The sequence below is a fragment of the Barbus barbus genome, assembly GCF_936440315.1.
Source record: "Barbus barbus genome assembly, chromosome: 36".
Lineage (NCBI taxonomy): Eukaryota > Metazoa > Chordata > Actinopteri > Cypriniformes > Cyprinidae > Barbus > Barbus barbus.
This window is the reverse complement of record NC_136714.1, coordinates 6,213,705-6,239,831: the sequence shown is the minus strand read 5'-3', so window position 1 is coordinate 6,239,831 and position 26,127 is coordinate 6,213,705. Positions and strand designations below refer to the sequence as shown.

At 36.7% G+C, this 26,127-nt stretch overlaps 1 protein-coding gene across 2 annotated transcripts in view; it reads left to right on the top strand.

Annotated features, from left to right (window-relative positions):
- Positions 1 to 21,424, top strand: part of LOC306856406 (G protein-coupled receptor kinase 6-like) — a 42,917-nt gene extending 21,493 nt beyond the window's left edge. The window contains exons 3-16 of one of the 2 annotated variants that reach the window (XR_013783015.1): positions 2,498 to 2,610; positions 5,213 to 5,290; positions 5,470 to 5,570; positions 5,795 to 5,887; positions 6,665 to 6,728; positions 7,546 to 7,686; positions 8,298 to 8,488; positions 8,649 to 8,686; positions 9,525 to 9,614; positions 9,708 to 9,916; positions 10,531 to 11,337; positions 11,588 to 11,725; positions 16,611 to 16,745; positions 17,762 to 18,318. Coding sequence is in view for 1 of the 2 variants with exons in the window: in XM_079395681.1 (XP_079251807.1) it covers positions 2,498 to 2,610; positions 5,213 to 5,290; positions 5,470 to 5,570; positions 5,795 to 5,887; positions 6,665 to 6,728; positions 7,546 to 7,686; positions 8,298 to 8,488; positions 8,649 to 8,686; positions 9,525 to 9,614; positions 9,708 to 9,916; positions 10,531 to 10,668; positions 11,588 to 11,725; positions 16,611 to 16,745; positions 17,762 to 17,812 (1,580 nt within the window). In the remaining variant the exon portion in view is untranslated. Of the gene's footprint in view, positions 1 to 2,497; positions 2,611 to 5,212; positions 5,291 to 5,469; positions 5,571 to 5,794; positions 5,888 to 6,664; positions 6,729 to 7,545; positions 7,687 to 8,297; positions 8,489 to 8,648; positions 8,687 to 9,524; positions 9,615 to 9,707; positions 9,917 to 10,530; positions 11,338 to 11,587; positions 11,726 to 16,610; positions 16,746 to 17,761 lie in introns of both variants that reach the window. The other variant, XM_079395681.1, reaches the window with a different exon arrangement.
- The last annotated feature ends 4,703 nt before the right edge of the window (positions 21,425 to 26,127 follow it).

The window sequence follows — 26,127 nt, the reverse complement described above, 5'->3', positions numbered from 1 at the left end:
TGACCTCTGTTTTCATTGGCTAACCTTTTGTAAATGTGAAAGGCCCTGATCAAAATTCTGGCATGATTTATTCAATCTCTAATATGTTCTTAAAAAGCAGTAAAAATGATTATTTTTAAGAAATTCACGAAATTTCTTCAGTTTACATTTATTTAGCACAGCAGTATTCAGCTGCTACATATTTGTCAACCATGATACATTTCCATATTCATTGAGGAGAAATGTAGAGTTGCACTTGATTTAATCTGGAATTTATTGGATTGGAGAAATCATTTTAGGCACAGCATTTTGACGAAAGATTACAAAGGCAATTTTTGAATAACATGCAATGATGAATTGTGTAATAATTCATTAAAATTTGGATTCCATGTTGACTTTAATGAGGAGCTTCTCTTGTTACTCTTAACTCAAATGTCCATTTACTAACAGGTCGTTAAACCGCTCTGAGAAGTGGTAGTGTGACATGGCGAGACCCTCTTCCAAAGGCCAATCTCTCCATCTCTTCAGATGACTGTATGCTCAAAAGAAGCCTTGTGACCATATGAATGAAACCATGTTGCTGCTCATTTAATCATTTGCATCAAATGTGCATGGGGGTCAAACCTGATTTGTTTTTAAGGTTTTTATATAAATACTTATATAGTTAAAGACCACCCTGGGAGGGGGGAGGAGAGGAAGATAAAGCGGCCTCATTTCATGATCAATTATTAATACCATATAATCACTCTGTTTTCTGGCTACAACTGAGGCAGTTTGAAACTAATCAGAAAAGCTTCAATCAGGAAAACATTGACGTAAACCACTGAACAAAATCATGCACTACATGCCCTTTTATGACATCAAACTGTAAGACACAATTAAATACAGTGTCGTGAAATATCAAAAAATCACATTTATTTTAAAGAAATATAGCCCAAACACACTTTTCAACTCGTAAGTTTGTTAGGCTTTAAAATATGTATTCACACACACACACACAAACACACACACAAAAGAGAGAGGGAAAATAATAACAACATAAGAGACACATTTACAGTCACATTTGTTTTTGCTTGCATTCAAATATGGCAGATAATGCTACAGTGCAATATTTTCAGTGATCAATGTCTAAAATTTAAGTCACAAAGCTTTGTAAAGTTTTGAGTTTGAGAAGTTAACAAGAGTTTGGAACGACATGAAGATTAGTAAATGAGAATCTATTTGCTAAGCTAACATTAGTTAAGATTCTTGGAGAGGCCAGCATCTCGTTCTGGGCATCAGTATCAAAAACACAATGCACGCTGGTGGCCACCACTCATTTTCAACAGTAATGCTGAGGACAAATATTTCTCTGAAGAGATCTCATCTTCTCTAATTAAAACCAGCATATATCAACAGCAGTAAAGCTGATTGTTATCTGCAATACAGCTTTGCGCTTTTTGCCAGCAGCGTTATGAAGTAGCTGTAAGCTCTCCATGTATTTATGCGGCATTGCTATCAATACCAGCCTCCTACACACTGCCTCTATATCGCTGCAGGTCCACACACTCCCAATTGCCTGTGTAAATCCTACTGTCTCTTTGCATATACCTGAGCAGCAAATGCAAATCTCAGCCTTTCCACTCTGTTCACTTCAGTGCATTCTCATTTCAACCAGTCTATCAGGTGTGTGGCTCACCGGCTACGTTCCTGCAAGGCTGAATTAATTGCACATTATGTCTATCCACCTTTTTCTTGCCGTAAAAATGGTGTAAATCTCAGTCACTCTGAACTCAAATTACTAGATCAGTGGTTCTTAAGTGGTGGTCAATTTCAATTTTATATATTTATTATTATTACTATTTAATTACATTTTTATTTTAAAATTTGTATTTCTAATTAAATGAAAGTGAAATGATTTTTTATTAAAATTTAAATATTTATGCAAATAAAAAATCTTTGGCACTCTGAACATATTCTCAATGCTTACTGCTCAATTATTATTATTATTAGTTCTGAATATTGCTGAGTCTGTGTACTTTATAAAAATATGAATACATTTCAGTGTTTGATATTTATGGACATTTTTGTTTACTTAGTTTATGCTTAACAGTTTTGGTACTGTGCTGGGTCACGACGTCATGTTCAGTGAATCTCAAGCAAATCTGCTGTTCTAGATATTAGTATCTTCCATTGCAAAACTCTGGTTGCCCACTAATCTGTACGCAATTACTGTGCATTTTCTTTGAATTTGGCTTAAGAGGAACCGCTTTACCAATCTAGGGGTGTGTCTTTAATATTTTTAGGATGTTGTCGATGGTATTGTCCATTTCGTTGTGGTCAACTAATGGTTTTGTCTCTTCAATTTCCTTTCCAAAGCGAGAAGGAGGAAAGGAAAGTGCTATTGATTTTTATTGTATTCATCGATTTGTCTCAAATGAAATTTACTCATTTGTGTGTGTGTGTGTGTGTGTGCATGCTTAACTCCACCTTTCCAAAGCCCTTAGTCACTGTGTTTCATGTTGCTGTATTTCCACAGAGAAAGACTACAACAGCCTTTGTGAGAGGCAGCCAATCGGACGCTTGCTATTCCGGCAGTTCTGCGACACCAGGCCGGAGTTGAGGCGCTGTGTCAAATTTTTGGATGCTGTGGTGAGAAGCAGACCACTAATTGTTCTTCACTTTAAAGACAAAACATGTTTGTTTCTTCTCTTTACGAACAACCTGCCTTGGATACAGTGAAACTGTCAAGTTGAGGGTAGTTCTAGAGCAGATAGTTCTATAGTAATTACCTTAACACGTTGTTACCCATAACACACTGTGAGGTCATTGAGGTGTTTAGGTGGGCTTATTTAGGCTTATGAAGGATTTTAAAACTTGGATTTAAAAAGTTATTAACTGAAACCGCTCTGGCTTTGGAAATAGCCTTTAAAAGCTGTTCACACCAAGGGCAATAACTATAACTTTAATAATAATTTTTATTCTATGAGAATAGGGAAGTCCACATTACAGATATAATAAGGACACAGAGGAACAGTATTGTTGGAATCACTTTTAGATCATTTATTTTTTCCAGCTGATGAACGGTAAAAACATTAACAGTCACTCAGAATCCACCTGACATGAAAGAGCTTATTCATTTAAAGCAGGGGTAGGCAAGTTTGGTCCTGTTCAGGTGTGTTTGATTAGGGTTGGAGCTGAACTCTGCAGGACTGCGGCTCTCCAGGACCGAATTTGCCTACCCCTGATTTAAAGCAACAGGTGCCATAACTGAAGCGAGCTTTTGTAGTAAACAGAACGTTATTGTCTGTAAGTGTGTAAGACACTAACAAAGATATCGTTTCAAATATTTATGTTTATCGTTCTTGGTGTGAATGGGCCAAGCTAATAAAATTTTAAAGTTGACCAGCAGAATTCATAACCAAATATCACAGAAAACCGAATGTTTCCGTTTGTAAGGCATAAAATGCATACATAGTCAAAATTATAAGGTATAGCGCTGACCCAATGAAGAAAGTGAAAATTTAATAATTTGTAAAATAAGCAGTTATTCCATTTCAGCAATTTTGTGTAAATCGCTGCAAATTACATACATTTTCTTACCTGTATATCGGCATTATGTCACTATAAATCAGTGGTTCTTAACTGGTAGTCCATTAAATTAAATTAAATTTTAAATAAAATTCAGATATCACAGAAAACCAATTGCTAAAGTTTTCAAGGTATAAAATGCATGCACAGTCAACAAGCTGTAAAATGCAGGATGTAAGCTATAGCGCTGACCTAATAAAGAAAGTGAACTTTCGGTCAAGTGGTCTCTAAAACTGTACTTTTATTATTATTGAGCCCTGTAACAGTGATCCTGTTTGCATGCATGTAGACGAGCATTACAGTTTCAACAATTATAAGCTTCCTTTTCTGTTAGTCTGCTGTCTTAGAAGGCTGCTGCCTATGTAGACAGTGGCCACTCATAAAGATTTTGAACAGAGCAAATGTCTTTTGAATCAAAGCGATCATAGATTTCTTCTGACATTCATTTAGCCTCTAATACAGTTTATAAAAGTATTGCCTACCTCTATTTGTTTCTCTGCCTTCACCCTTTTCAGAAGTTGGGTGTCCCAACTCTGTACAGGAATTTTGGTGTCGCATCTGCAACACTGCTTCTGCCTTGAGTGAATGCACACTAGCAAGTCTAACTTATAAGAAATGTCTGAATTTCTTGTCTACACTCATAACTTAAAAGCTTGACACTGTGGCCTTGGTGATAAAATCCCATTCAAACAAAAAAGCATCTCAAACCAGTTCTGCCCTTCAAAATCCTGCATTGTAAGGCAAATCTTCTATTTGTAAATATTTTGACGTGACATGCCATTTCAGATATGGAATGCAGACTACCGCTTACTCTGTTCCTGCAAGCTTGAACATAAACATTACAATGTGCATATCACCTTACACGTACATGCGCACGCCCACGTGAAAAAACGTGCTGGTGTTTGCTCCACCTTTAAAGACCTTGATGTTGCATGTTCAGTGGAGAAACCACTGAACCACTACTTTTTGAAGTTTTATAAATAAATGTGAATGTAAAACCAGATTGTACACATATTCTGAAGCAAATATGAGTGGCATATGCATCTGCCACAGTTCTAGGGTGCTATGTGATTGCTACAGTGGTTGCTTCTGGCCCAAGTCAAAATCTGGTCCCTCCTTCAATATTTGCATGTTTTTCATTGACTGAGACCACAGTCAGTTGCATGTTTGAAAATGATCAAGACAAGTAATTGATTGGTATGCATTTTAGTCAGGTGGTAAAGCCTTCAGTGTTGCAGATCAGAAAATAAGGCTTTGTAGAAATGTCCCCTCATATAGGTAATGTAATGTTTGTGATACACTGAAAAATTTAGTTTTGCTAGTGATTTCATAGTGCTTTTGATGGATCATTGTATTCTTCAGAACATTAAGAAGTTCTACATAAAAGTATGTCGAAATCAACTAAATGGTTTGAAATCCAGTCATCCATACAGCTTTGTCATGATTTTGGATTGACTGTGAAATGTGCAATATGGCTGTTTTGTTTTGTTTTCAATGCCTGCAGTTACAGATACGACATAGAGCACTCTGTAAACTAAAAACAAAGCTGAACTGAAAGTGGACCTTTACTGAATGATAATAATGTAAAGTCATCATAAGTTTATAAATAATGAAGAATGTAGATATCACAAATAGTACAGCTAATTGTTCTCTATTATTTCAGGCAGAGTATGAAGTAACGCCAGATGAGAAGAGGAAGGAGTGTGGACAGGAGCTCCTAGACAATTACCTCAACCTGAAGGTACTGAGATGAGAAGCACAGGAAGGACTTACATCAGTTGGTCATATTAGAGTTTGTTGTAAAGATATCTATGTAATGTCGTATATCCTTTTTGCTTTGTTCATAGCCTAATCCATGAGCATGTTAGCATTTATTTGTGTTTAAAGGATATTTTCATGTTCTAATTCTTCCATTTTCAGTCAGAGGACTATGTCCCTGAGGTAACAGAGGAGATGGTGACTAAGTGTGCAGAACGCTTACAACAGGAGGCATGTAAAGAGCTCTTCATGGAGTGCACCAAGTGAGTTTTTTTAGACAGGAAACACTCTTATTATCCCATTAGATGGCTCTAGTAGATACTCCTACACTGCCGCTGTCTGACAAACACGTGGCATCAGAACAACATTTTTCTGAGTGAAACAAAATTGAGCATTTTCATGCAAATCAATTAATTAAATCAGGATGTGAGAGTCAGATTTTTTCACTGTGCAGTAACACTTTATCTCAATGTTTTCTTTCTTGTAGACTGATCCATGACTTCTTGAGCATGGCCCCCTTCGCAGACTACCTCGATAGTATGTACTACAGTCGCTTCTTACAGTGGAAATGGCTTGAGAGGTATAAACAGCACCTGAACGCATTTTGAACTTCTTGGTTTTGTTTATTATGTATAAACTCAGTGATTTTCTGTAGTTCTGAACCTCTCATAAGCATGTTAAATGAGAGAAACTATATGTAGCTAAGAAGTTTTTCTTCACCGCCAAGTAGAGTCTAGTTATTCCTTTGGGTGCAATGATTTATTTATGAAGCTAAGCTTATACAAACCAGATGTGAACTATGAACTTGCTATTTATTTACTTTTAGTCATAAAAATGTCCTCTGACTGAAAGTCTAAGCTAGGCCTGGACAATTCCCATCCAGACCTTTTACAGGGAAGAATATGATATGCCGGAACAAATACTTTCACTCTCATCTACACATTAAGAGGCCTAGTACACTAGCCATCTACTGAATACGTAAAAAAAAGAGATTAAAACCAGTGTCTCTTGAGATATAAGCTTTTTGTGATGGCAACAGGAAGTTATTCTACTTTAAAAGTATGTTGTTATTAAATAAGACGGGGTCATTTTCGTTCTTATGAAATGTAACGGTAGCACTTTATTTTACAGTCCTGTTCCCCATGTACATACTATGTACTTATTGAAGTAATTACAATAACTGGGTAATATCTAGGTACTAACCCTGAATCTACCCCTAACCCTACCCCATGTAGTTACCTTATATTACCAGTACTTTCTTAGGTATGTACACTGTAAGTACATGTAAGTGCACTTACTGTAAAATAACGTGCAACCAATGTAACTTTGTTTATTATTCTCTTCCTCTCCTCGACAGACAGCCAGTCACAAAAAACACATTCCGTCAGTATAGGGTTTTGGGAAAGGGAGGCTTTGGCGAGGTGAGTCTGAAATGATTAAGCATCGCTCTGTTTATGGCAGAAACATGTTGAGGCGTTATTAGTTATTATCTGGAATGCCACTAAATCAAACGCTATCTGTCTACTCCAGGGTTCATAAGGCGAATATCCTATTTTTGTTACGCTATCAGACATAAATCCATCAGATTATCATACATATTGCCATTCAATGTTGGCAGATATAGAGAATGCAAGTCTCTGATTCTGATTTCCCTACCAGATAGCTAATCACATTGAGAGTCTATTTATTACTCTCCCTTGCCCTGTGGAAGGTCCTTTTAGATCAATCCCTTTAGGGAACATATCCGAGTCATATAAGCTATTTTTTTTTTTATAGTAGTTTTATGACTAATATTTTTTCTTAATGGTAATAAATGTTGTAATGACTTTTTAAATATTGAATTATAATACTTTTTTTATCCTGAATTAACATTGAAAATAAGAATTGCAACAAAAATAATTGTGTAATTATAATAAAAATATCACAGTGCAAAGTGTATATATATGTATTTATTCATTTTGGGGTGGAATGTGACCAAAATTAGCAATTCACCCTTTTAAGGCAAGAAAATGAATCTCAACAAACCAAAAACAATTACCAAACTGATCAAAAATCACTTGCCTCTATCCCCCAAAAGAGCATGAATTATCTCTTTGTGTACTGGTTAGTGTAGCCTCATCACATTTGTATGACAATTAACATAAATTAGAATTTCATGTAAGAAAGTTACAAATAAAGGGCCCTCCTCAATTTTCCCACTGCTTTTATTTAATTTCTTCTTTTTTTTTTGCACCCAAGGTCTGTGCATGCCAGGTGCGTGCCACAGGGAAGATGTACGCCTGCAAAAAGCTGGAGAAGAAACGCATCAAAAAGAGGAAAGGAGAGTCTATGGCGCTGAATGAGAAGCAGATTCTGGAGAAAGTCAACAGTCGGTTTGTTGTAAGCATCTGAAGTGCTTATTTCACTCGATCTTGCATGTGTTTTGTTGGAGCGTAACCTTATCTTGCTATCTCTTCCGCACATATGTTTTCTACAAAAAAAAAAGTGAAGTCGCTGTAGTTCTGATTTCTGTTTTTGGGCTGATTAGCTCACAGAGGCCCTGCTTTTGTCATTTCCTGTGAGATCACATGAGATCTGAGTGCTCATTCAGGATCTTCAAATTTAGACAAATTAAGGCATGGAGATCTGATGTAGAGAGATTGTAGTTTTACTGTTGTTTCTGTTTAATGTTTACATTCAGAATCCTACACTTAATTTGAAAAACAAACCGAATAATGTGTTTTTTTAATATCAAATCGAAAAGATAATGTCCAACAGTCTTTCTGATGGTAACCCCTATTTTGATTAAGTAATAACTTTGTATTTGGGGTTTGTGTATCCAAAGGCCTGACCTCGAGCATGCTATTTTGAGTTGTTTTGTTTGGCGGTTATTCTCGGGATTTTCTCTTAATTTATCCTCCATTTTTAGACACTTTCCCACACAGGCTGTATCAAATATGGGAATTCTGTTTTGTAACTGAACCAATGTACCTTACTGTTTTCCCATGGAGGTGAGTCTCGCATATGCATACGAGACGAAAGACGCCCTGTGTTTGGTGCTCACGCTGATGAACGGAGGGGACCTGAAGTTCCATATCTACCACATGGGAGAGGCAGGTTTTGACGAGAAGAGAGCCGTGTTTTATGCTGCTGAGATCTGCTGCGGGTTAGGAGACCTCCATCGTGAGAGGATAGTGTACAGGTGAAAAGATACAAGGGATTGTTTGCAACAACAACAACAAAAATACTTATAATTAAAAGTATTTATTTTATTTAAATGCTACTTCAAATGCTGTTATGTTTTGTGTAATTATGATTATTGATTGTTGACTGACCTGCTTTCTTTGTTCATCTTCTGTCAGGGATTTGAAGCCAGAAAATATGCTACTGGACGATCATGGTTAGCAGCATGTTTTCTTTGTGTTTGCTTATGAAATTTACTGGTTACTGTAATGGTAATTGGTATGACAATGGTTAAAAAACAATCTTAAAGGGATAGTTCACCAAAAAATTATGTCATTAATTACTCACCCTCATGACGTTCCAAACCTGTAAGACCTGTTCATCTTTGGAACACAAAATAAGATTTTTTTCATGAAATCCGAGAGCTCTCTGACTTCCCATATACAGCAATGATATGAGAGTGCATAATTAATGTCAGAATTTAAATTTTTGGGTAAACTGTACCTTTAAAGAAGCAGTGTCACATGGAATGTCACAATCTAGACTGTGGCACTTATGTTTGCCACAAGAGGGAGTAAAATTCATAAAATTCAACATCCACATTTATAACATATAGTCAGCTATATGTGTCAATTTATTGAACTAGTTAAATACATTTTAATCAAAGTAATTACAGGACATGCTGCAGGGTTTCCACATTCATGGAAACCTAGAAATAGCAGGCAATTTTACAAATAATTGTGATATAAATGAATATAGTTTTTGCAAATTTGATTTCAGCAGAATTATAATAATAAATCATTATCAGGTTGTCAAACCACTGAAGAAATCATGGAAAAATCATAGAAATTAAATGATCAAAGTGTGGGAACCCTTACATTAATTGAAATCTTTCAAAAGAAGATCATTCAAATATATGATTTTGGCATGCCAAATGACAAAAAATAGCTTTTAAAGGTTAACTTAAGTTATTAGTAAAACTAACCACTGACATACATCATTTAAGCTTGCTTATGGAAGAAGTAATTTAACAAAGCTGTGATGTTTCACCTCAGGTCATATACGTATATCAGACCTGGGCCTGGCTGTGCATGTACCAGAAGGTCAGACAATCAAAGGACGGGTGGGAACTGTGGGGTACATGGGTATGTATTTGCCTTTAATAACATACTGGTATAAACAACATCAGCAGCAGCTGGAACGATCATGGTAACCTGAATATGTTTATGCTTCATCAGCCCCAGAGGTGGTGAAGAATGAGCGTTACACATTCAGTCCAGACTGGTGGGCTCTCGGCTGTCTTCTCTATGAGATGATCGAGGGCCAATCACCCTTTCAGCAGCGCAAGAAAAAAATCAAACGAGAGGAAGTGGAGCGGCTAGTGAAAGAGGTGGAGGAAGAATATTCCAGCAAGTTCTCGGAGGATGCCAAATCACTCTGTAAAATGGTTAGTATCCAAAAAATTATTCAATTCAATTCAATTTACTGATCTAAATAATAATTAATAGCAATTAAACGCATACATCAGTATTTCTGAGAAAATCCCCATTTTTTTCTGTCAAGTTCATCTTTGAAATGTTCAAAATGGAAATATAAGGAATATTACATTTTTAGTTGGCGATATTGTTCTGAGATGCTTGCAGAACACAGTTTGAACATCTTAATGGGATAGTTCATGCAAAAATGAGAAATCTGTCATAATTTCCTCACCTTCGTGTCAGGTGAACATATAATTTTTGTCCATACATTGGAAGTCTATGGGAACTGAAACTTTTTGGTTACATTCTTTCTTCAAAACAACAACAAAAAAAAAGGTCATCACATGTTTGGAATGGCTTGAGGGTAAGCAAATGATTATGGAATTTTCTTTTTTTATGTGGAAAGGAAAGCTTTTATATAGTTATGTGTTGTTGTAAGAAGCTTAATTATAAATTGTTTTTTATTTTTTTCTGTATCAAAGCCTATGATGTTAATATGGTATTAAAACATTTTGAACATATTTACAGCTGTCAAAAAGGTGTTAAAGAATTTATTTCAGCAAGCGTGCATTTTTTTCCTTAGCTCCTAGCCAAAGACCCTAATGAGAGACTTGGCTGTCAGGGGGACGGAGCCACAGAGGTGAAAGCCCACCCTATTTTTCGTTCCATCAACTTCAAGCGGCTTGCAGCAGGCATGCTCGAAGCACCCTTTATTCCAGATGTAAGTATCTTTTGAGACTCTAATTTGAACAAATTTTATTGGGAATATCAACCACAGCTACTGTTGTTATTACTATTGCTTGTTCACTGTTTAAATAATTTGTTCACCCAAAAATAACAAGTCTGTGTAATGGGGCGAACAAGACGTGAGACGTGCAGATCCATTTGCAAGGCTTTATTCAAAGGCGAGGTCACAAAACAAGCAAGGTTCATGCAATGGCAAACAGGAACATCACAGGCAAGACAAAGAGTAATCCTAGAGCAAGCGTGGCTCGACGATCGGCGAACAATATCCAACAGGGCAAGGCAGAGAAATAATCCAGGTACACGAGCAATAGTCCAAGAGAGGTGCAAACAGAGTCCGAATGGCAAGGCAAAGGGTAAATCCAGGAAACACGGACAAGAATCAAAACACTAGAAAACACACAAGGCAAGGCAAGACTATGACAACTAAGTGGGCTCCGTAGAGTAGCTATCGCTAGGAGAGTGATATACACTATACAATACTCGGCAGAGAGGAAGAGGAAGTACATGGTTTATGTAGGGTGTGATCAGTGCAATCAGCTGTGTGTGTTGTCAGTGCCATGGATGATGGGAAGTGTAGTCTAAGGTGGCGTGCAACAGTTGGTGTGGTGCAAGAGTCCATGTGGTGAGCGAGTGACCTCTGGTGGTGAGTTAACGGAAGTTCATAGACCAGATTCATGACAGTCTGCCTCATGTTGTTCCAAACCCATTCAAACTTTTTTTTTTCTTGGAACATAGACATTTTGAATAATGTACCAGTCGGTCTTTTCCTTGGATTTAAATTAATTGATAAAACACATTTGTGTAAATGTGATTTTTTTGATGAATCAGACATCGCTTCTTGCCTTACGAACGCACCAGGTGCATAGCATGACATGCTTTTATGTCTGTCTCAGCCTCAGGCCATCTACTGTAAGGATGTGTTGGACATCGAACAGTTCTCCACAGTGAAAGGGGTGGAGCTGGAGCCCAAAGATGACTCCTTCTACAGCAAAGTATCCACTGGAAGCATTCCCATCCCCTGGCAATATGAGGTCAGATCACTACCCAGAATAACCTCAGTAAATGTTTTACCCTGAACCCTGATTGACGATTTATGACCAGCTTGCAATAAAAAATGAAAATTAACGTTGACACTGATAATGTAAGCAGACTTCAGTCAATGCAAATATGTGATATTCTTTCCTGACATGCATGCAATTAACTGCCTTGTATAATTGGTCTGGTTTTAGGTTAACTCGACCCTGATTTGATGTGTTTCTTAACTTTACATAAGATACATTCTTGCAAAATAAAATGAGCAGGAACACCTTGAAATCAGCAAGAGAAGCAACACAATGGCTGAAAGACTACTGTCTAAGGGCCAGATTTACTAACAGCTTGCGCCAGCGCAATCCGTCTTTTGGCATTAAAATAGTACTGTCAGGATTTACTAAAGATGCGCAGTGAAGAATTAGCGCTGAAAAGGTGTGGACAATAATTTTTGCGCCTAACCTTATTGAATATGTATTTCTAGGAGTTTCCCTTTCAGATGCAAAATTTATGGGAGGAGAGTATTAAAATGAATCACGCAACACGTTTTACTAGCGTTTGTGCTCGTCAAATTACAATACGTAATTCTATTAATTACATACGTCATTATTTAACGCCCCAAAAAAGCATGTCTTAAAGTAGGCGATAATTTGCGCTGCTCTTGGTAGATTGCGCTGGTCATTATGAAAATGATCTGGCTGCGTCTGTGTTCTTTAATTTGCGCATTGTTAGTAAATCGCCCACAGAATTTCCCCCTCCAATCGGCGCTTTTATGGAATTGCGCTCTAACGCAAATTTGCCCAGTTTAGTAAATCTGGCCTTAAATGTGTATAGCTGTTGTGGAGTTACTTGAAAATGGATGAATTTTAGTAGTGGCAGATCTTTCATCCATATTGTAAAGTAATTCTGAATTCAAAATTGCAGTAAATCGTAAGGATTGTAAGGTTAAGCAGACTAAATGATTAGAGAAGCCCGGCATACATCACCAGAGAAAAATCTGTTGTTTTATCAGAAAATCATTTTATGACAATGTGATTTAAATTACCAGCTCAAATGTTTAAAAAACTGAAACAATAAAACAGTAATTTTGAATGATATTAGAATGTGAGGTAAATGTATATCTAACTTAACATTATAAATTACTTTTAATATGAATAAGGGTGATAGGGACATTGTCATTTTAGATAAAATTTGTTATTTTAATATTATTTAAATACTTATTAAATTAAGTCTATAGTCTATATAGTGTAAAATGTAAGTATATTGCTTATATACTTATAGTTTTAATCATTGTGAATTAATTTTATATTTATATTTTCGGTTTTCATTTTAGTTTTTGTAATTTTTGTTGTACTTTTGTATTTTTATTATTTATTTTAGTGTTAGTTGTATTTCAGTTAGTAATCCAAGTTTAAATTTAGTTTTTCATCTGTGTTTATTTTCAACAAAATAGTTTTTAATCATTTTGATCTTGGTTTACAATCACAGCAATGGACAGAATTTATAAAAATGCTAATTTAACTCTGGTGTTATTTTAGACTGGGAACATTTTTTTTTTGAATTTTTAAAAATCGCTACTTCATCAGAATGGTACGAAACTTGGTGACTTTTATGGCAGTCGCTGTGTGACCACCAAAAAAAAAAAAAAAACGTAGACTTGATTCGAAAAAGCTAAATGGTCAGACAATCAAAGGACGGGTGGGAACTGTGGGGTACATGGGTATGTATTTGGCTTTAATAACATACTGGGAACACACAATGGGAAATAATTGTTCATAATTACTACATAAATATTAATTAGTACAGGTACATCTCAAAAAATTTAAATATTGTGAAAAACTGCATTTTTTTTTTGTAACTTATTTCAAAAAGTTAAACTTTCATATATTTTAGATTCATTACATGTAAAGTAAGACATTAAAAGTTTTTTTGTTTTAATTTTGATGATTAGAGCTTACAGTTTATGGAAGTCAAAATCCAGTATCTCAAAATATTAGAATATTTCCTAAGATCAATCAAAAAAAGGATTTGCAAAGCAGAAAAGTTCAAGTTCTTTAAAGTATGTTCATTTATGCACTCAATACTCTGTCAGGGCTCCTTCAGCACAAACTCCAGCATCAGTGAGGAAATGCATGGAAGAGATCAGCCTGTGGCTCTGCTGAGGCACTATTGAGCCTTCTAGTCTGTATTGTTGGATCGACTGTTTCTCATCTTTCTCTTGAAAATATACCATAGATCCCATATGGGGTTCAGGTCAGGCATGTTGGATGGCCAATCAAGCACAGTAATATCATGGTCAGCAAACCACTTGGAAGTGTTTTTGGCACTGTGGGCAGGTGCTAAAGTCCTGCTGGAAAAGGAAATCAGCATCTCCATAAAGCTTGTCAGCAGATGGAAGCATAAGGTGCTCCAAAATCTCCAGGTAGATGGCTGCATTGACTCTGGACTTGATAAAACACAATGGACTGGGGTGTGCGATATGACGATTTTTGATCGTGGACGATAAAAATGTCTCCACGAACTGCTTTTGAAGAAATATCGTGCTACAGCGCACATTCTGTCAGCTGCAGTTCTGGCGCCTCCGTCTCTATATGCTGTACAACGCCACATACATTCAGTGTTAACTAGAGTTACTCTCATGGGACACTGCACTTATTCGCAATCACAAAAGTACACTATTTGCGCGTGTTTTAAAGCCTTGCCGGTTAAACTTTTTATTCACGCGCTGGTCTGACGTGCGCTTTTTCTGAGCCCGTACACCAGAAGCGCACAAACTAAAAAGCCTGATTATTCAACTAAATTATCTTTTGTGCTAATACTGTCAAAACACACAAGGTTTACATATAGACTCAGTTGGATATGTCTAAAATGAAAGTAAACCGTTGAGAGAAAAACAGATGCGTGCCTATATATTAGATGCGTGCAGGAACAGAACTAAACATGCAGCCGACTGTCATTAAAGGGATAGTTCGCCCTAAAATTTAATTTCTGTCATTATTTACTCACTCACGTTGTCCCAAATCTGTATTAATTTCTTTCTTGTGCTGAACACAAAAGAAGAAATTTTGAAGAATGTGGGTAACCAAACAGTTGCTGGTCCACATTGACTTTGATAGCAGGAAAACAAATACTATGGAAGACACTGGGGACCAGCAACTGTTTGGTTTTCCACATTCTTCAAAATCGCATGAATGTTTAGCAGAAGAAATAAACTCATTCAGGTTTAAAACTGATTTTGAGTGAGTAAATCATGGTATAAATATAAAACACAATGACAGATGACATAATTTTTGTTCTTTAATGTTAAAACAACAAAACACAAAGAGGAAAAAAAAATAACTCCCTACTCTTGACTGAAAAAAGTTACTTTAATAGAAATCAATCTATATAGTGTTTTATTTTCATATTTGTTCATTCAATTTCTTGAATGCTCCTGCTAAATTTGCCTATTGTACCTGAAAATTAAACACTGTTTGTTTTATTTGTAAATTATGTGTATTTTTAATGTGTATCTTTGTTCTTATTTTTTAATAACAAAGATAATAATGACAAAGATTTTCATCTTTAGGCCTAGATATCCACCATTCTTTTTTTATATTTTGTTACCTTGAAAGGATTTGTCTTTATAATAGGGAAATTAGTTTAGCTGTACTGCTCAGACAAAATAGTAAAATCAACATGACAAAGAATCGGGATAAAATCGTGAAATCGTGATATGATATTTTTTCCATATCGCCCACTCCTACAATGGACCAACACCAGCAGACGCCACGGCACCCCAAATCATCACTGACTGTGGAAACTTCAAACTGGACTTCAAGCAGCTTGGGGTCTGTGCCTCTCCAGTCTTCCTCCAGATTCCAGACATTGATCAAATGAAATGCAAAATTTACTTTTATTTGAAAAAAGGACTTTAGACCACTGAGAAACAGTCCAGTTCTTTTTCTCCACAGCCCAGGTAAGACGCTTCTGAGGTTGTTTCTGTTTCAGAAGTGGCTTGGTAGCCCTTTTCCTGAAGACGTCTGAGCGTGGTGACTCTTGATGTACTGACTCCAGCTTCAGTCCATTCCTTGTGAAGCTCTCCCAAGTGTTTGAATCAGCTTTGCTTGACAGTATTCTCAAGCTTGCGGTCATCCCTGATGCTTGTGCACCTTTTAGGTGCACAAGCTTTGCATTTATTTATGCTTTGATACAGCACTCTGTGAACAGCCACAGCTTTCAGTAATGACCCTCTGTGGCTTATCCTCTTTGTGGAGAGCGTCAATATTCGTCTTCTGGACCATTGCCAAGTCAGCAGTCTTCCCCATTATTGTGGTTTCAAAGAACAAGAGATACCCTGAATTTATATTGTAGAGATGGTCGTTTAATGAAACTCAAATATAAATATTCTAATATATTGAGATACTGGATTTTGACTTTCATGAGCTGTAAGCTGTAATCATCAAAATTAAAACAAAAAAACTTTTGAAATGTCTGACTTTACATGTTATGAATGTAAAATATATATGAAAGTTTCACTTTTTGAAATAAGTTACAAAAAAAATGTTTTTTCACGAATTTTTTTAGATGTATCTGTATCATGGAATTCTCTCAAAATACAAAATAAAAAATATTATGGAACAAAAATATATTAAATTGATTTTACTGAAAATTTTAAAAAAAAGTTAAATTTCAGGTGTTTGGCCAGTTTTGACCGCGAACAACACAAGTGTGACCCCAAATGAACAATACCAGTGGGTTAAGAGGGTTTTCAAAGTAGTTACTAGGACCTTTTGTACAGTAGTTTATACTAGGACCTGGTCACAACTTGCCCCTGTGACAACAAAAACCATTTCTCGCTATATTAGTTTAACTTTAATTCTGAGTTTATTTCATTGATCCATTCAGATGATAGAGACGGAGTGCTTTAAAGAACTTAACATCTTGAATTTGGATGGCACTGTGCCCCCTGACCTGGACTGGAGAGGTCAACCCTCACCCCCACCCAAACAGGGCTTACTGCAGAGACTCTTCGGCCGGCAGGTGAGATTTCCTCACATCCTTCTATTATTTATACGCAGTCTTTTTTCTCCAAGGCATTATTGTTTGTTCCATTAGTAAATGAGGTTGTCAGCATCTGAACGGCTCAGCCAAAGTGTATTTGAACCTTTTTGTATCCTGTTTGATACTGAAATCATATATGGCTTTGCAGGCAATTCTTGTAATGAAATTAAAATATCAGTGCACAGGTTTTCTTCCCTCTCTTCCTGCTGTAGAATTAGGCCCAATCCCAATTCTATTTTATATCCCTTCACCTACCCCTTCTCCTTGTCCCTTGAAACAGAGTGTCAAGGGGTAGGGGTGAAAATATTCCCCTAAGAAATGGAACACTACTACTATAGAGTTACACGTCATCATATGTCGTCTAGCTTCTACAAGACACACACTCCTATACTGGTGTGCATTAGAGCCTTTAATTACTGTTCTATATTAATGCGCTGCTTACTGATACACACACTCACACACTCTTCTCCTACCCCTATGCCTCCAACCAAAAGAGATTCGAGACATGTAGGGTTAAGGATTGGGCCTTAGCCAGATACATGAAATGATTTGTGTAATATACTCTGATTACTAATGTATAACTTTTTAAAGCTTTTTGCCTTGCTTCTCAGTTTTATTTGGACCTCTAGGCACACTTTAATCGGAATGTAAATGTAAACACAAATTTGTATTACAGACAAAAAAGTGTGCCTGTCATTGTGAAATGGTAGAAACATCATGTAATGGTGGACATATAAGGCTTTGTGCTTTAAAAAAAAAATAATAATAATTTAAATTTAAGATGCACTACCAAACCATTATTTGATACTGTTAATGCTAGGCTGACTGTGTGTTTTCAAAAATGTACATCTGCTAAATGTTTGAGTCAACTTTTATTAGCACACTAGCATGACCTCAAAGCTAAGAGACGACCTACATTTTGATTTGATTATACTTCTAATGCTATGTGAAAATGTCTGTGTTTGACCGTGCATGTGTCTATGCTGCCCCCACAGGACTGCTGTGGAAATTGCAGCGACAGTGAGGAGGAGCCCACACGGCTGTGAAGGAGTGGCCTGGCTGTGGCTCCTCCCCTACACCACTGAGGATCTCATTTGTTTACAGTTTTTGCACATTTGTATTTTTAAGATAGCTCTATATAAACATTGGAATGTATATTTTCACTATATAGCCATGCAGTGTATCTTATTTAAAGTCATCGAAATGAAACGGACAGAAAAAGGGGTCCCAGTTATTGTCCTTTATCATGTGTGACGTATGGAAAGGACAGATCGTTCAACACTGCTCAAGTCTCAAACCCGGTTGACCCAAACAATCCTGTATATTTTGTCAGTATGTCTTGCAGCCTCTTTGCGCTTTTTTTCCTTTTTTTTTTTTTTTGTTCTTGTACGATTTCACACACATGTACAGTATGCACTCTGACGCGGGGAGCAAAGGAAATTTGCTTTTGCAGATATTTTTATATTTATATTTTGAATTTTATTTTCTTATGGTAATCTTGACAATCAAATGACACCATTTGTATAAAACAGTGATAAATGTGCATTAATGGAATAAAAAATTTAAAAAAAAAAGCAAAAACAGGAAGTTTTAACATCATAAATTATCTACCAGAAGTCTCAAATATGTAAGGTTACTTAGCTAGAGATGCCTAGAAAACCAAATAGACGTGACTAAAGTGCATATATGTACAATAACAACTGCAGACAGTTGTACAATGTTGTAAATATGCGACACTCATCTGTAAAGTCTTCAGTGCGTCTTCCTGCTAATTCTTTTCTGGATAATTAGGAAAAACATCGTGATTATAGTCCTGTGTGGTGTTACAAAATGAGAATCATGAGGCATTATCTTCCATTTACGATATATTTAACAACTTGACTGGTAACTACATGACAGTAATTTTTCATTCCAGCTCTGAAGACCGAAAGACTTTAAGGCCTGTTTCACACTGCACACGTAAGCAGCGCATAATCTTGGCACTCATGTTAACAGATTTGAACATTCTCACTGGATGCTGAGGTGATGCTGCAATGCGTAACAGAGCAGAAGCAGCAGTGCTGCAAATATTTGCTTTACTGCGCACGCAGTATTTTTGGCCAAAATATGCATGTTAACATGAAAAATGAACAAATTTACCATAAAATTATAAAAGTGATGTCTACCGTGTTTCATCAAATGACTTTCAGCACTGCGGGGGAAAAAATTAATTCCCTGAAAATGCAAGGATTTTGTTTGCCCAAACCTCAAAGCATGTTTAAATGATTAGCGGTATAGCTTAAAGGGTTAGTTCACCCAAAAATTCTGTCATTAATTACTCACCCTCATGCCGTTCCAAACACGTAGGACCGTCGTTCATTTTCGGAACACAAATTAAGATATTTTGATGAAATCTGAGAGCTCTCTGACCCTCCATAGACAGCAAGGATATTACCACGATCAAGGCACAGAAACATAGTAAGGACATCAGTAAAATAGTCCATGTGACATCAGGGGTTAAACCGTAATTTTACGAAACTACAAGAATACTTTTTTTGCGCAAAGAAAACAATAATAACACAATTTTTTCAGCAATTCTTCTCTCTGAGTTACAATCTTCCGCCATTTTGGAGACTATCCCAGAACGTAATCATGTGCACGCTTTCTACTGAACGTAAACAACGCAGATTACGTTGATTATGTTCTGGGGTACTCTACAAAATGCTGGAAGACGGTAACTTGGGGAGAAGAATTGCTGAATAAAAGTATTCTCGTAGCTTTGTAAAATTATGGTTGAACCCCTGATGTCACATGGACTATTTTACCAATGTCTTTACTACGTTTCTGGACCTTGATCGTGGTAATATCCTTGCTGTCTATAAAGGGCCTGGGAGCTCTCAGATTTCATGAAAAATATCTTAATTTGTGTTCTGAAGATGAACAAAGGTCTTACAGGTTTGGAACGACATGAGGGTGAATAATTAATGACAGAATTAAAATTTTTGGGAGAACTAACCCTTTAAGTTTAAGATTAATTTTACTATAAACTATATTTATATGGTATGTGTGGGAAGGGAAAAGTTTAGCATCACAGCAGAGTATGCTGCCCATTATAAATAAAAGCTTGTGGTCAGAGTAACCAGGCAAAACAATGGATGACACTCGTCTTACCCATTCTTGATTTTGTACTGTATGATACAAGCCACATTTCAGAAACCGGTGTGAAAGCACAATGAGCATGTGCTGTTTCCGCTCTTCATATGCGCATCTTTCGCACTGCTATCGCTCTGCTTATGCATCCAGTGTGAAACCGGCGTAATACTCTACTGATGCTCAACATGTCATCATCGCTTAACAGTTCAACGTGCTAATAGACATTTGAAATGTTTTAAAAGTAGATATGCGCAATTTTAATGGGCTGCGTATAATTTAATTGGTGCTTTTTTTATGTAGGTCAAACAAAAATTAATTTGCCAAAAAGAAATGTGTTGTGTTTTGTTATGTATCCCCTGCAATCACAATAAGCTCTTTACATTTTCAGTTGTTTGGAAACATGATGTCTTGAACTTTGTTGTACATTTGATCTTGATTGATGCACTTAAGACCAAACCAGTAAAGTTTTTGTCCAAAATCATCATAGAAGGTGCCTTTTGAAGTATTAAGGTACACATCATTAGGGATTTTTATTCAAATGACATATTTTTGAGTTAGCTTAGCATTTTGTGCACACACTTACTCTTTTCTTTGCCGTTGTTTTACCTCAAATATTGCCGTGCCCTGTGGATGATCTCTTTTTTTTTTTTTTTTTTCAAAACTTGTGAATTCTTATGTTGGACATCGTAATAATTCGCGAAAGCTTTGGGACTTTGTATTGAAGCCTAGCTGAATGCGTAACATTGGTGACCTGCCACATTTCTCATCCATCTGCAGTTCACGTTAATTCTCTTGGATAAACTCAAATACATTCCAGACTCTACCGCACTGTACAGTTGTAAATTTAGTTTTTTGTTTTTAATTTAGTTTATTTAGCAATAATGGATTTTATAAGTATAGCTACTATATAAATGTGTATAAAATGATAACATTTTGAATCTAGAGCGAGACGGAACTTCGTTTGACTCAATGTTTTCCTGAGCCAGGCTTTTAACACTGTGAAGTGATCATTTCTGTCACAGTTGTATATTTTTTGTTTCTTTTGTGCAATGCACTGATATTTTCTGTTTGCGAATTTCTAACTGTGTATGTATAGTACGTGTGCCTAAATGCTGTATGTCTGAGTGTATGTGCGCTTTTACCTGCACTGCATGTGCCCATGGTTTTTTTTTACCATAACCACTAGTGAATGCCTTTTTCTTTTCTTTTTTTTCTAAATCAGTGAAATGTTACGTTCTAGGGGAGCTTTCAGTGTTTGTTTAATTTCTAACAGGAAAGATGGAGAACGTCAGGCTCACTGATAATTATGTCATCTATTATTACTAATGCCAGTCATTTCAAGATTTCATGTTTACCTCAAGGCAGTGGTGGAGCTAAACTCAATTTCTTACAAAACAAGACTTGTACTGAGAATTAGACATGCCAGTGCTTTAGAGGTCTGTGTCAAAATGAAAGTGGCAAACTTCCAGCCACCTTTGTCAGTGTTATTAATTCATTTCAGTTGTCAACAATAAAAACAGACCCTGTGAACCTATGAACTCTGTCATATTAGTACTTCTGTTGTTGTTTTTTAAAAAAGTATAAATGTGAGATTATTCCTACATCTTATAAGCCTCAAAGTGTATGGTGCCAGTTTAAGCATCATGTTCCATTAGCAAACAACATGCCATTGAGGGCTATAAAATCAAATATGATTTTTTTTGTAACTGTGTATAATGTGCTAATATGAGAAAAAAACTGGAGGATCTGGCCGTTCTTATTTCAAAAGGAGGTTTAATTTGTCAATGTGCCATTGTTATGTTCACTTACTATTCAGTTGTTTTGCTGATAGTGACTTAATTGTAATTTTGTAAAAACAGATTTGAACATATCTGTATTTTGAAACAGCCGTTTTTCTTTCTTTTGCATAATATATATGTAGAAGTCCATAGCCCTTTCATTTAAGGCCAGAAGAATGTGTTTTGTTGCAATGAAAACTTGTCTTGTACCTGTTTATCCCTGTTCTTGAAGCCTTATTTGTATGTTATACAAAAAAAAGGTTTCTGGATTGCACATTGAATACAAATTTTTTGCTGAATTCAATAGTTAATTCTCACTCAGGTTACTGCCATCGTTGTGTATGTTTTTATTTGCTTAATATTCGTACACAGCCTTCCTGATAAAGTAATGTCAGGTTTCTGTTTTATATTTGTCCATTTTAAAGTTGCATAAAAGACATGCCACTTGGAACGTTGCTTATAGACGTTAGTGTAAATTTGTTTTAATGATGATGATGATGATGATGACAGTGAAGGAGTTTGTCGAGTTTTTTCTTGTCAAAGCACTGATGCTCATTTTCCCTCTGTTTAGTTTCTGCTGTCTGTCTCTGGCCTGTGAAGCCTGTACATTGCACATGGCCTCTCATGCAGTGTATCAAAATTAATTTCTGCAGTAGTATTTAACTTCAATAAATTTTTATTTGGTTAGTTTTTGTGTAGATCTTCAATTTATTTCATATTTGAATTCATTCAAAACCTATCTGTCTTCACTTTGCAACACCATAGCAATGTCCAAGCTGCTATACCATTAACACCACCTTATTTGTCTGACATTTGCTAATTTATTCAGACAAAATTGTCCATTGTCTATTTTCAAAAGTGTAGCGATGCATGAAGGACCACTCACAACAGAAGTGACTTTTAAACCAATCAGCTATGCGTGAGGAAATGAAACCCAATGAAATATCTGTGCCCTCAAGCCTGTTGAAATGACAGGATTCTGTATGTGGCAATATCCCGGGTAAAGGTAAATGTGAACGCAAGTGGGTTAAGAGATATGAAACTCTATTTTTTAACAATTGCAAAGACAGTTTATTAATCCTAACTTCTGGAAAGAAGAAATAGCAGATACTGGACAAGCATGAATTTTTTTTTGTCAGCTGCCCGAGTTAAACTTCCAGCTGTTAGTCCCTTTCAAGGAAAGTCTGTTCACTTGGTGGCCATATTTGCAATGTCTCCAGGCAGCTATTTCAGGCATCCAAGACTAAGTCATATCTGCTTAAATGTAGAAATCCAGAAATATCAAAAACTGCTTGCCACACTCACATTTTAATTATATATTTAATTTACAAAACGAGACCTGAACTGCCCCTTAAATCTTGTTTTTTTTAATGCTCAAATAGTGTTAAAAAGTATATATTTCAAGGCTGGACCAGCCAATACACATGTGTACTTAACCTCGCATCTCATGAAATGGCAAACCAGAGATTCTACTGGCAGCGGCAATTTTACCAATTGATGACTGGATCTTTCATTTAGAAAACAAGACTTATTCTTCCATATTGTGCATTGCACTTTCTCTCTTTGATATTAATATGTTTGCACCGTCTTGGCATATCAAAAGTTCATATCTAAAAGGTTCTGGTCTGTCCTTTAAGTTCCAGTTCTGAACAGCATTCCAAGAGCACTGAGATATTCACTGTTTATGTCATTGAGCTGCCTGTGTTTGTGTGTTTGAGACAGACTGACAGTCTGGGTATTTTTCAGTGACATAGGTTACATCAATACACCAGAAGGGCTTGATGAGTGAGTCATTTCAATGAATTGTTCAGTTCTTGCACAATTCTGTTTTGAATTTGTTTGGAACTATTTTCTATGGTGGAGCAAAAACAGACAAAAATAACTCGCAATATTGTGTAAGTTGCTAAATATTAAATCCTTGTTTTTTACTTTTTCATGAAGTCAATATGACCCTCGCAATTGTATTGTTGTTGTTGTTTTTGGTCTGAACAACCCGATGTCATGAAAGTGCGTATCAATAGCACGAGTTTATGTTTAGATTTGGCGTACTGTTTTTACGCAGAAATTGACTTTGGCGTGTATATGATACGTAATGGGTAGGATTAGCCCAGCAGGCACACAACGTCATATGACGTTAATATTAGGTTGGATTTAGGTCGCGACGTCAGGTGACCAAAATTCAATGTCAAGCCAACGTCTAATGACAACGTTGATTTGACGTCCAAGACCGACGTCAATTGACGTTGATATTTAGTTGTTTTCAGGTTGTGTTGGGAAGTAACCAAAATCCAACGTCGAGCCAACGTCTAAAGCCAACGTCATATTGACGTCAAATACTGATATACAGTCGTCGGGTATGGCAACCAAAACCCAACGTCGCCTAGACGTCATAATGGTAACGTCCACACAACGTCAGATTCTAACATCATTTGACGTTGTTTTTAGGTTGTGGCATTAACTAACCAAAATCCAACGTCGAGCCAACGTCTAAAGCCAACGTCATATTGACGTCAAATACTGATATACAGTGGTCAGGTATGGCAACCAAAACCCAACGTCGGCTAGACGTCATAATGGTAACGTCCACACAACGTCAGATTCTAACATCATTTGACGTTGTTTTTAGGTTGTGGCATTAACTAACCAAAATCCAACGTCGAGCCAACGTCTAAAGCCAACGTCATATTGACGTCAAATACTGATATACAGTGGTCAGGTATGGCAACCAAAACCCAACGTCGCCTAGACGTCATAATGATAACGTCCACACAACGTCAGATTCTAACATCATTTGACGTTGTTTTTAGGTTGTGGCATTAACTAACCAAAATCCAACGTCGAGCCAACGTCTAAAGCCAACGTCATATTGACGTCAAATACTGATATACAGTGGTCAGGTATGGCAACCAAAACCCAACGTCGGCTAGACGTCATAATGGTAACGTCCACACAACGCCAGATTCTAACATCATTTGACGTTGTTTTTAGGTTGTGGCATTAACTAACCAAAATCCAACGTCGAGCCAACGTCTAAAGCCAACGTCATATTGACGTCAAATACTGATATACAGTGGTCAGGTATGGCAACCAAAACCCAACGTCGGCTAGACGTCATAATGGTAACGTCCACACAACGTCAGATTCTAACATCATTTGACGTTGTTTTTAGGTTGTGGCATTAACTAACCAAAATCCAACGTCGAGCCAACGTCTAAAGCCAACGTCATATTGACGTCAAATACTGATATACAGTGGTCAGGTATGGCAACCAAAACCCAACGTCGGCTAGACGTCATAATGGTAACGTCCACACAACGTCAGATTCTAACATCATTTGACGTTGTTTTTAGGTTGTGGCATTAACTAACCAAAATCCAACGTCGAGCCAACGTCTAAAGCCAACGTCATATTGACGTCAAATACTGATATACAGTGGTCAGGTATGGCAACCAAAACCCAACGTCGGCTAGACGTCATAATGGTAACGTCTACACAACGTCAGATTCTAACATCATTTGACGTTGTTTTTAGGTTGTGGCATTAACTAACCAAAATCCAACGTCGAGCCAACGTCTAAAGCCAACGTCATATTGACGTCAAATACTGATGTACAGTCGTCAGGTATGGCAACCAAAACCCAACGTCGGCTAGACGTCATAATGGTAACGTCCACACAACGTCAGATTCTAACATCATTTGACGTTGTTTTTAGGTTGTGGCATTAACTAACCAAAATCCAACGTCGAGCCAACGTCTAAAGCCAACGTCATATTGACATCAAATACTGATATACAGTCGTCGGTTATGGCAACCAAAACCCAACGTCGCCTAGACGTCACAATGGTAACGTCCACACAACGTCAGATTCTAACATCATTTGACGTTGTTTTTAGGTTGTGGCATTAACTAACCAAAATCCAACGTCGAGCCAACGTCTAAAGCCAACGTCATATTGACGTCAAATACTGATATACAGTGGTCAGGTATGGCAACCAAAACCCAACGTCGCCTAGACGTCATAATGGTAACGTCCACACAACGTCAGATTCTAACATCATTTGACGTTGTTTTTAGGTTGTGGCATTAACTAACCAAAATCCAACGTCGAGCCAACGTCTAAAGCCAACGTCATATTGACGTCAAATACTGATATACAGTCGTCGGTTATGGCAACCAAAACCCAACGTCGCCTAGACGTCACAATGGTAACGTCCACACAACGTCAGATTCTAACATCATTTGACGTTGTTTTTAGGTTGTGGCATTAACTAACCAAAATCCAACGTCGAGCCAACGTCTAAAGCCAACGTCATATTGACGTCAAATACTGATATACAGTGGTCAGGTATGGCAACCAAAACCCAACGTCGCCTAGACGTCATAATGGTAACGTCCACACAACGTCAGATTCTAACATCATTTGACGTTGTTTTTAGGTTGTGGCATTAACT